General features: G+C 56.7%; 2 protein-coding genes across 2 annotated transcripts; one reads left to right on the plus strand and one right to left on the minus strand.

The window, feature by feature from the left end:
• Positions 1 to 456: 456 nt before the first annotated feature.
• On the plus strand, positions 457 to 7,792 carry LOC106893205. The gene is made up of 16 exons (XM_014950988.1): positions 457 to 561; positions 879 to 986; positions 1,076 to 1,142; positions 2,037 to 2,193; positions 2,277 to 2,322; positions 3,256 to 3,314; positions 3,421 to 3,456; positions 4,456 to 4,508; positions 4,773 to 4,905; positions 5,005 to 5,201; positions 5,426 to 5,471; positions 5,578 to 5,643; positions 6,160 to 6,219; positions 6,382 to 6,464; positions 6,637 to 6,731; positions 7,636 to 7,792. Exons 1-16 carry the CDS (start codon positions 525 to 527, stop codon positions 7,668 to 7,670), a joined length of 1,278 nt encoding a protein of 425 aa, XP_014806474.1. The 5' UTR covers positions 457 to 524; the 3' UTR covers positions 7,671 to 7,792.
• A 1,543-nt stretch (positions 7,793 to 9,335) lies between these two features.
• On the minus strand, positions 9,336 to 10,556 carry H3F3B (H3 histone, family 3B (H3.3B)). The gene is made up of 3 exons (XM_014951388.1): positions 10,387 to 10,556; positions 10,145 to 10,298; positions 9,336 to 10,044 (listed from the first exon to the last, which is right to left on the minus strand). Exons 1-3 carry the CDS (start codon positions 10,512 to 10,514, stop codon positions 9,916 to 9,918), a joined length of 411 nt encoding a protein of 136 aa, XP_014806874.1. The 5' UTR covers positions 10,515 to 10,556; the 3' UTR covers positions 9,336 to 9,915.
• Positions 10,557 to 10,819: the final 263 nt, after the last annotated feature.

The following is a 10,819-nucleotide window of genomic DNA, read 5'->3' on the forward strand; positions in this document are numbered from 1 at the left end:
CTCTACACCCTCCTTTCAGGGAGTTGTAGAGAGCAATAAGGTCTCCCCTCAGCCTCCTCTTCTCCAGGCTGATTTGTTGTCCAAGCCCTTCACCAGCTCCATCACCCTCCTCTTCCCCCTCTCCAGCACCTCTCTTGGATTGAGGTGCCCCAAACTGGCCACGATACTCCAGGTGTGGCCTCCCCAGTGCTGAGGACGGGTGGGCAATCACCTCCCTACTTCTGCTGGCCACACCATTTCTAATCCAAGCCAAAATGCCGTTGGCTTCCTTGCCCACCATAGCGTTCTATGCCAAGGTATGGTAGCTATACGTTACACAGATACCTGTGCAGGCACCACCGGCTGTGTCACACCGGTAGGGGTGCCCGGCCCGCAGGCAGCCACCGGTGGGTGTGAGCCGGGAGGTTTAACCCCCCCTCCCCGCGGGGCCGGGCCGTTGCGCTCCCGGGGCGGGGCCGGTTCCCGGTTCCCACCTGGAGCCGCCGCCGCCGCGGGACCACCCTGTCCGGGGAGGGGGCGAGCCAATGGCCAGGAAAGAACCTCTGCTGAGCGCCCTTAAAGGTGAGCGTGGTCGCCCTCCGGGGGCTGGTACTCGCCTCCTTCGGTGGCCCCCACCCTTCGCTGCGCACCGGTACCGGTTTGACCGGATGGACGGCGGGGCCGGGCAGGGCGAGGGCTCCCGGGGGCCACCGTGGCAGGGCCAGCCCCACCGTGGCAGGACCAGCCCCACCGCCTGACCTTGGCTTTGAGGAAGTTTCCCGGAGCCCCTGCCCGCTGCGGTGGGGGGGGGGTGGCACCCGGGGGGGTGGCACCCTGCAGGGTGTGGGGGCACCCATGGGTGCTAATGCTCCCCCCCCTTCCCCTCCACACACGCACAGATGGGGTGCTGAGGCTGCGGGAGAGCGGGGGGCCCTGCACGGACACCTCCCCACACCTCATCTCCTTCTGCCAGCTGCTGGAGAGCATCCTGCGCAAGGGGCTACGGCGTGAGTAGACCTTTGTGATGGGGGGGTTGGAGGGGGCTAAGGGGGGGAGCAGCCTCCCAGAGGAGCCTCATGTTCCCTTTTTCCTGCAGAGCCAACCTGGGGCTTCAGGAGACGGGATTACTGGCACTGGGTAGAGCAGCTTCCCACTGGGGACAGGTGAGCAGCCCCAAGCCGGGCTGGGGGTGACAATCTGAGCCACGGGGGTGTCCATCGTGATGTGCTTATCCCAAAGATCCTGGGTGAGGGGAGGGTGATCCCACATCTACCTGAAAGGAGGGTGTAGAGAGGTGGGGGTCTGTCTCTTCTCCCAAGTAACAGCGATAGGACAAGAGGAAACGGCCTCAAGTTGCACCAGGGGAGGTTTAGGATGGATATTAGGATGATTCAAGGATTGGAGCATCTCCCTTATGAAGAAAGACTGAAAGAGCTGGGACTCTTTAGTCCGGAGAAGAGAAGGCTGAGGGGAGACCTTATTAATGCTGACAAGTATCTCAAGGGAGGGTTGAAGGAGGAGGGAGCCAGACTCTTTTCAGTGGTTCCCAGTGAGAGGACGAGGGGCAACGGGCACATGTTGGAACAGAAGAGGTTCCACTCAAATATGAGAAAAAAATTCTTCACAGTGAGGGTGACAGAGCTCTGGAACAGGCTGCCCAGAGAGTGTGTGGAGTCCCCTTCTTTGGAGACTTTCAAGACCTGCCTGGATGCCACCCTGAGTAACATGCTCTGACAAGCTCTAGGCAATCCTGCTTCAGCAGGGGAGTTGGACTAGATGATCTCTGTGGTCCCTTCCAACTCTAAAAAATTCAGTGAAATTCAGTGAAATTAGGAAACATTTCTTCACCAAAAGAGCTATCAAGCATGGGAACAGGCTGCCTAGGCAAGTGGTGGAATCACCACCCCTGGAGGTATTTGAAGGATGGGTAGATGTGGTGTTAAGGGACATGGTTTAGAGGGGGTTTTAGCAGTTAATGGCTGGACTTGATGATCTTAGAGGTCCCTTCCAACCTACATGATTTTATGTTCTGAGTGGCTTCCCTTCTCCCCAACCAGGCCGACCCCTCTCTCCATCAGCATCCAGAAAGCCGGTGGCTGTGGGAGGACCCGGACGGTGCAGGGCCGCGGGCGGTACTTTCTGCGCTTGGCTCTGCAGGGGAAGGTGCTGGAGGTGGCCGTGAGGCAGCTGGTGCAGACCCCCCGGCTCCTGGAGGTGCAGCTCACGGTGGGGACCCCCGCTTACCCCCCCGGGCAGCGAAACGGCAGCGTTAACGGGGGTGTTTCTCTGCGTTTCAGTTCTACGATCCGGTGAGCTCCATCCTTGGCAATGAAGACCTCCTGGGTGAGATGGGGGCTCCTCCAAGGTGGGATGTAACCTGCCCTGGGGGTGGCTGCCACAGGTGTTACAGCCCCACATTGCTGGGGTGGGGGGAGAAAAATAGTCCATTGTCATTTTTCTGAGCCAAACATAGCGGTAAAATCTGAATATGCTGCTGCAGTGATGGAAAAAGAGGTGTAAATATTTAAACACAGTTTGAATCCGTCTAAGGTCGATTTGGGTGTCACGGGGTAGGAAAATTGCTTCTGAAGTGTTTTTCGTGTCACTTCTTTGCACCAAGGGTGCTGGTTGAAGTGTCCCCAGCAGCCTGGCTTCGAGGGGACCCCTTGGTGGCTGGGACAGGCTGTGGTCCCACCGAAGGGGTCACAGGGGGGGTTTGGTGCTGTAAATGGCAGCTTTTCCTCGACAGCCTGCACCATTCCACCCACAGCCATGCTCCTTAGGCAGTGGGAGGGTGGCAGGCCAGGGTGAAAGCCTTTAATCTTTTGATTATGATAAATAAGGCCATGTTAAAGCCGTGCCTGGATGGCTTGTAAATCACCCTCGCTGCCGGTGCCCGAGCAGATTGCAGATCTCCGACAGCATAATTGCAAGGCTCGTGCGGGAGAGCCGGAGCAGCTTTGCTTTGTGTTTAGAAGGAGAAATGGAGAGAAAGTTGCTCATGAGCAGCCTTTGCTGCCAGCCTCGGGCTGAATTTGGGGAAATCAAGCATCGAGCCGCAGCATTTGTCTCCCCGTGCCGGCAGCGGGAGCCCGGGATGAGCCTCCAGCAGCAGCCTGGGTGCCGCGGTGCTGGGATGCTCTCAGGGCCTGGCTCTCCAGGATTCATTAATTATGCCCCAAATGGCTTTATTCAGACCTCTGCCACGTCCCTACGAGGCTGTAGTTGCCGGGAACACGGTGGTGACTCTTCTTCTCCATCCCCATCCCTCCACAGAGCCCTTCCTCTCGCTGCTGCTGGTGGTGACAGAGGTGGATTTCTCCCTGGACCTGCAGGTAGGGTGACAAATGGGCAGGGTGGTGGCTGGCACACGGCTGCCAGCGCGGTGTCCCAGCCCCTTCCTCGCCGGGACCGATGGGGCTGACACTCCTTTGTTTGCAGAACTGCAGCTTCTTGGACGAAAGCTGGCTGCTGCCGGTAAGAGCTCATCTCTCCCCAGAGCCGTCCTTCCGCCACCTGGCCCTCACTGAGAGCTCAAATGAGGAAAATACGGCAGGATTTGGTGGGGAGGGATTGCCATGCAACCACCCGCAGCCAGGGGCGACTTGGCAGGAGCAGAGCCACCTCTGCCACCTCGGCTGGATCCTGCTGGGTGCCCGCGCTGCCACCGGGAGCAGATCCCAGCAATCCTGGGAGTAAAACCAAGCAAGAGTAGTACCCAGGCCTAAAATTATTGACATAAATCAAGCTTTCCCCGTGCTCCTTCCCCTGATTCCTTGCCAAAGAGTCGCCATTTCCCTGGGCTGACACAGATTCCGTGTCAGTTGGTTTTGCTCAGTGAAATCCCGAGGCGTTTATCGAGAGCAGCGGGGATGCCTTGATGTCTTTTAAAAACGAAGAGCATCCCTCCGCTGCCTTTTTTTTAACCCAAAAGAATCCCCCCCCCAAAAAAAAAGCTCAAGGCGACTTTGGGGCTGGTTACAGCGTGCTGTTGCTGAGGTTGGAATCCCGCTGGCTTTTTGGGCATTTCCAGCAGCCAGTGCTCCCAGCCGAGCTGGCCGCGTTCCGGGTCCCTGGCTAATGCGATGTGACAGTAAGTGCTGCTGCGAGCAGCCGTGGCTCTGGGGAGGGGGCATCAGCGCTCCCCCCGCTGCATGGGGACGCGTGGGGTGAGGGAGGAGGGCTCATCGCTGAGTTAAGGCTTCATCTGCTGCTTTGCCATCCCATCCATCTGGCAAGTTTGTCCCTCCAGGGTCCGGGCACAGCCAAATCCCGGGAGGGGACAGGGGCAAGCAGCTTCTGATGGTCCCAGCCCAGCCTGGGGCGCTGGGGACCAGCCTCTCCCTGGGCTCTCAGAGCCCTGGTTTGGCACCAGTGCCAGGAATGATCCATGTTAAGGGGTCTCCATCCTCCCTCTCATCCTGGACGTGCTCCTTGGGTGTCCTGTGGCCATTGTCACCGGCTGCTCTCTTCCAGGTGTGCATCACTTATGAGACGGTCCCGTGCCGAGCGTTGGGGATGGTGCTCAGGTAGGAGCCCTGGATCCTCCTCTCCAGCAGGATCTGGACACCACGGCACTCAAGCTCCCCCCCCACGGGGAGACACCCCATTGAGAGCATCAGGGCTCTTGGGTGCTTTCTCTCCCCATTCACTCAGCCTCGCTGGTATCTGCTGTCCGTGGGGTGGCTTTTCCCTGCCTCTGTGTATCGGTGAAACATCACTGGTGGTACAGAAAGGCTGGGGGAGCTGGGCTGGGTCCCCAGGGCTGAGCCAGGGCTTGGCTGCCCCCCCAGGTATGTGGATGGCCGAGTGTTTGTCACCAAGGTGCTCCCCGAGAGCCAGGCGGCGGTGGATGAGGTGGTGCTGGCCGGTGACATCCTCGATGAGATCAACGGCTACTCCCTGAGAAACGCCTACAGCGGGCAGGTGGGTGGGCACAGTGGGGTGGCATGTGTCACGGTCATGTCCTCCCCACCACGTTCCCTTTTCCTACTCCTCATCCTCCCCTTTGCTTCTTCTCTCCAGGCTGGAGATGTGCTGCAGAAGCTGAAGGGCCAACCGCTCAGCTTCCACCTGCTGCGGTGGCGGTGGCACGATGGGGAGGTCTACGAGCCACTGCTGCCCTACCTAAAGGTCCTGAAGGAGAAGGAGCCCCACTTCCAGCTCCAGTGCAGCCCCCGGCGCCAGGGTGAGGGGGAGCAACGGAGGCTGCAGGGGGGCAGGTAGGTTCAGTATCATGGGGAGCCCCCAGGCTGGGTTGGGGGTCCCAGCTTCGGGCCAGCCCCATGCCCACACTGTTGCCAGTCTCTGCTTAAGGCTGTGGGGTCAAAGCTGTCCCCATGGCCTGGGGGCGGTGGAGGGGGCTGTGAGCATCTTCCCCTGCAAAGAGCAGCAGGAGGATGCGTGGGGTCCTTGCTCTGATGCCCCCGAGGCCTTTTCTCCCCAGGCTGCTCTACAACCTGCGGTACCTGGGTCGGACCAGCGTTGGGAAGGTGAGGTTGATGGGACGAAGACATGCCCATGAGGTACATACATTGGCTCTTCTGGGTTTCTTTTCGCCTGCCCGTGAGTTATTCCTTCCTTCCCACTCCGTTTCAGTACGGTGGCAAAGAGGTGCTGGACCGGGCCATCCCTGCCGTGCTGGAGGGGCACCGGGCAGCGCGGGTGAGTGATGGGGCTGGGGGCATCCCGGGAAGGGCTTGGTGAGAAAACTCCAAGGAAATATGATCTTTGGCCGGCTCCAGGTTCGCTTGGCCCTGCTGAGTGTTTGACACCCCAACCCCCCCTGTCCCTGGGGGGTATTTTTTTCTTTTTCCTGCTTAGAAGCATCTCTGCAGCCAGGAGAGGAAAGAGCGTTAAGGAAAAAAAAAAAAAATAAATACAACCACCTGCAGGAAAGCACTTGGAAAACTGCAGGGAGGCTCAGCCTGGTCCCAGGGGTGCTGCAGGGCTGGGGATGCTGTCACTTGAGCCTTTGGGGGGTTGTTTGTGAAAATCTTTGAGTGTGAGAGCACTGGATGGTGGAAAAAAAAAAAAGGCAGCACAGAGAAAACTTGTTGAAAAAGCTGCACTTTATCTCCTCTGTTTCTGGATAATCTCTCTCTTGTAAGTGTCTTATTAAAAATGGAGCTCAGACGCTGTGATGATCAGGGCTTTTCCCCCCCTCCATCCCCCATTCAGGAGGTTTTATTTGATGTGAGGGAAGCAGAAGTCCTCGTACAGGAGAAGACCTCTTCCAAGGTGAGCGAGTGACACCCGAGCTCCGGGTGACTCCCGAGGCTGCTGCTCTCCCGGCACGGGGAGCCCGGCTGGAGGGCTTCGGGGGCCAGTTTAAAGCAGGAACTGGGACAACAGGGACTGACTGTAGCCCCCAACACCATCTCCCTCCTGTCCCCTGCACAGGTCCTGTGGCGCTACCCCTACCCCACCATCTCCTGCGTGGGACGCTGCTTGGACAGGAGCAATTTATTTGCCTTCTGCGTGGCGTAAGTGCTGCCCGTGGGCCCTGGGGGGGGTGGGATATAGAGGGATGTGGGGCTTAGAAGATAAACAAGTGACATCCAGACCTGCCGCGGGGTCTCTGGTGTGGTTACGAGCCAGGGCTGGGCTTCCAGAGCCGCTCTCTCTGCCGGGTAATGTGCGTGTTTCCATTTTTAGCACTTCCCCCGGGAGCCCTGACGGGAGCACGTTCGAGTGCCTGGTGTTTGCATCCAGTTCGGAGCAGGAATGCGAAGAAATCATCAAGAGAATTGGTAAGGGAAGGGATTATGTCTTCAGGTACCGTCACAGCGAGCTCGTAGAACACAAGAATTGTTATTCTGGTCCACTCCATGCAAGATCTAACTTATTTTTTACTAAGACAAACAGATGCTTTGATATGGTTTTGTGGTGTTTTTTGGTGTCTTGGTTTTTTTTTTTTTTTGGTGGTTTGTTTTTTTGTTTTGGTTTGTTGTTTTGTTTTGGTTTTTTTTAAAGAGCTGCTAGACAATGATTTTATTTTAAGAAACAGCTTCTAGGCATACCCAGATGGTTCATTGTTTCCACTAAGAACTTGGAGGAAACCTTGTTTTCGAGGGATGTTATTTTAAAACATACTTTTCCTGCAGGAGCCCAGCCTGCTACTGCAGCTGAGCACCACCTCCAGCCTTCATAAATTCCCATCACTTGGAATTCTTAGTCTATTTTCTTTTAACCTGCCTAGATGCGTGGTGCTTCCCCATTTACGTGGCTCCCGGGCCACCGAGGAGCCCTCAGGTTTCTTGTGGGGACATCCCTGCCCCGTGAAGCTGCGTGGCGCTTCCCCATTTATGTGGCTCCCGGGCCACAGGTTTCTTGTGGGGACATCCCTGCCCCGTGTCCCCTCAGTGCCCACCTGGGATCACTTGGTGCCAACCAAAGCTGATGAGACGGCGCTTAACGTTAAAGCAATTAAGTTTACAATTTGGCTGCAAGGAAATCTTTCCCCCTACTGGTTTAGTGAGGAGGAGAATACTTTTTTAAAAACCTCATTTTAGATCATTTTAGAACGCGTTTTTTAGCAGCTCTGTGGCAGATACAATGGCATCAACCGGGGGTTGCGTTTTTTCCGCGCGGCGCAGGGAAGGGCGGTGAGGAAGTTGTGTAAGAGCCGGGGGTAAGGAGCGTCTGTTCCTCCAGCTGCAGGATTTAAACACACGGAGTGGTTTGTCTGAGAAGGAAGAGCCCTGGCTCCGGCCCCGGAGCTTCCCTGGACTGCGCCCGGGCCACCCGGCAGCACCCCCAGGGATGCAGCACCTCCAGGGATGCTCAGCAGGACCCTCAGGGATGCAGGACCCCAAAGGACACTCAGCAGAACCACCAGGGATGCTCAACAGGACCCCCAGGGATGCAGGACCCCAAAGATGCTCGCTAGCAACCCACGTATGCAGCACCCCCAGAGATGCTCTGCAAGACCCCCAGGGATGCAGCACCCCCAAAGGACACTTGGCAGCACCCCCAGAGATGCAGCACCCTGAAGGACATGGGGCAGGACCCCCAGAGATGCTCTGCAGGACCCAGGGATGCAGCACCCCCAAAGGACACTCAGCAGCACCCCCAGGGATGCAACACCTCCAGAGATACTCAACAGCACCCCAAAGGACACTGGGCAGGACCCCTAGGGATGCAGCACCCCCAGAGATGCTCAGCAGCAGCCCACGTATGCAGCACCCTAAAGGATGCTCTGCAGCACCCCCAGGGATGCAGGACCCCAAAGGACACTCAGCTGGACCACCAGAGATGCTCTGCAGCACCCCCAGGGATGCAGCACCCCAAAGGACACTGGGCAGCACCCCCAGGGAGGATCGGCAGCACCCCCAGGGACAATGTCCCCAACCCCCAGAGCAGGAGCCAGGCTGGATTTCACACCACCCCCAGGCCACGCTGGTGGAAGGAGCTGGGAAGGTGTCCAGCCCCTGGTGCCTCATCACCCACCGCCCGGTGTGAGCCCCCTGACCCTTTTCCCTCCCAGATGCCACCACCCTTCAAATTCCATTGCAATAAATCAAGCCGGGCTCGCTCTGCTCCCTCCCTGTGCTCCTTCTCTCTTGCCAACTCGAGCAGCCTGTTCTTTAGGAGCCCGGCAATTCAATTTAAATGTTAATTACCTGTGTTTCAGATGTAGTCTGAGCAGCTCTCCTCAACCCCAACCCAAGGGGGCCCAGAGGCAGAGCCGAGGAAGCCAGACCGGTCTCAGCCCAGGCCCTGAAGACTCGTTCTCCACTGAAGGTTTGAGCATAATCCGGTTTCATCAAAAAAAGCTTAAGATGGGAAATGCGACTCTCAGGGAGCGCCCGTTCCAGTTTGCTCAGCAGCCCCATCTGCTCTCAGGCTGTATAATTAGCTTTTCCCCTCAGCTGGCTGCTGTTATTAACTGGGGCTTAGTCACCCAGCCAGGTCCCACAGAAACTGGTGGGCCCCAGCCCCACACACACACCAAGCTGGGTGGTTTCGCTTCAGGCAGCCCAGTCGCACCACCACAAATACAACACTCTTCCTCTGCACCTACTGGGAAAGAGGAGGAAAAACCACCCAGCTTAATAGCTCCTGAACAGCTGACACTGATAAGCAGTTAAGCTTTATTAAAAAGAAAACAACCCAAACCAAAAACAAGCAACAACCCAGAGGTTACTCCTCTGCCCCCACAGCTGCAGGGCTCAGCTCTGCTCTCACTGGCCAAAAGCGATGAGTCAAACTAAAGAAAATCTCCAAAAAGCTCCGAGGGTGGCCAGGGCAGCAGGCAAAAACAGGCTGCAGGACTAGAGGCACCTACTGCTACAGCTACAGGAGGAGGAAGCTTCTTCAAGCCCATATAAACCAAATGACAAAGACTCCTCACATGTGAATGTAAAACATTTAATTTAAAAATGTTGACACTACAATATATAAAATAGCTATTATAAATGCACATAGTGTATTCTATAGCTGCCAGGTTTACTTTTTTTTTTTTTTAGGAAACTGTAAGTTACACTGTGGTTAAGACTTGTAGTTTCACCCTCTGAAAAAGTCCACATTTGATCACAGTGATGTATGGTCAGACTAACAGCCCCAATTGTTAAACACTTGGATCAAGTCATAACCAGTTTTATTGCAAAAGGACCCTGTACACATTTATATCAATTCTAGTACCTTACAAGTTTAGCTACCCAACAAGTCATTAACATACAGAAACATGCATGAGAAGCAAGAAAGATCACCCATCCCCTTCTGCATATTAGCAACTTGTCACTCCTGAGCAACAAGGCTCACATCACTGAGGTTTATGTGAACAGTCACTTTTAGCATTCATCCTGAGTGAAAGATGGAATGACTTAAGTACAAATGCAACATATTATAAACAATTTCTTACAAAAAAGTCACAAATTAAAACCAAAGTATTTTACAGAATTTACTACAAAACACCATAAAAACAGCCTTCACTTAAGCCCTCTCGCCCCGTATCCTGCGAGCCAACTGGATATCTTTGGGCATGATGGTGACTCTCTTGGCATGGATGGCGCACAGGTTTGTATCTTCAAACAGACCCACCAGATATGCTTCGCTGGCCTCCTGTTTCAAGAGCACAAGAAGAAAGGTCGTTAGAAACCCTCAGCGAAGCACCCTCAGCGCCGCGAGCGCCCCAGGCCCAGCAGCAGGCCGCCAGCAATACCTGCAGCGCACCGATGGCTGCACTCTGGAACCTCAAGTCTGTTTTGAAGTCTTGGGCGATTTCTCTGACCAGCCGCTGGAAGGGCAGCTTGCGGATCAGCAGCTCCGTCGACTTCTGGTAGCGACGGATCTCACGGAGGGCGACGGTGCCCGGCCTGGTTGGAGGAGGAAGGAGGGAGCGGGTGAGGCGGGGCGGGGGCTGCGGCAATGCCGGGCCGGGCCGTGCCGTGCCGGCGGCCTTACCTGTAGCGGTGAGGCTTCTTGACGCCGCCGGTAGAGGGGGCGCTTTTCCGGGCCGCCTTAGTGGCCAGCTGCTTGCGCGGAGCCTTCCCCCCGGTGGACTTACGGGCAGTCTGCTTTGTACGGGCCATTTTTCTTCACTTACCTACAGAGAACAAGCAGGCTTGACACGAGGCCCTGCTCTCCCCTACCTCGCACCGACACGACCCCCCAGGCCTGACGACACCGTGTGCCGTGTCGTCCCGTCCCCCCACCGTCCAATCCCCTCCAGCCCTAGAAGCGGCAGATGTCGGCGAGCTGCCCCCCTCCCCCGCCGCTGAGGCGGGCAGGCGGCCAGCGGCCTCCCCCGGGAGGGAGAGGGAGGGGGTGGTGGGGGGAGGAAAGGAGGAGTCATGCTTCCCCCCCCTCCGCCCCCGCTTCAGCGTTCGTGGCCCGG

This window comes from Calidris pugnax, unplaced genomic scaffold (genome assembly GCF_001431845.1).
Source record: "Calidris pugnax isolate Ruff unplaced genomic scaffold, ASM143184v1 scaffold9, whole genome shotgun sequence".
Taxonomy (NCBI): domain Eukaryota; kingdom Metazoa; phylum Chordata; class Aves; order Charadriiformes; family Scolopacidae; genus Calidris; species Calidris pugnax.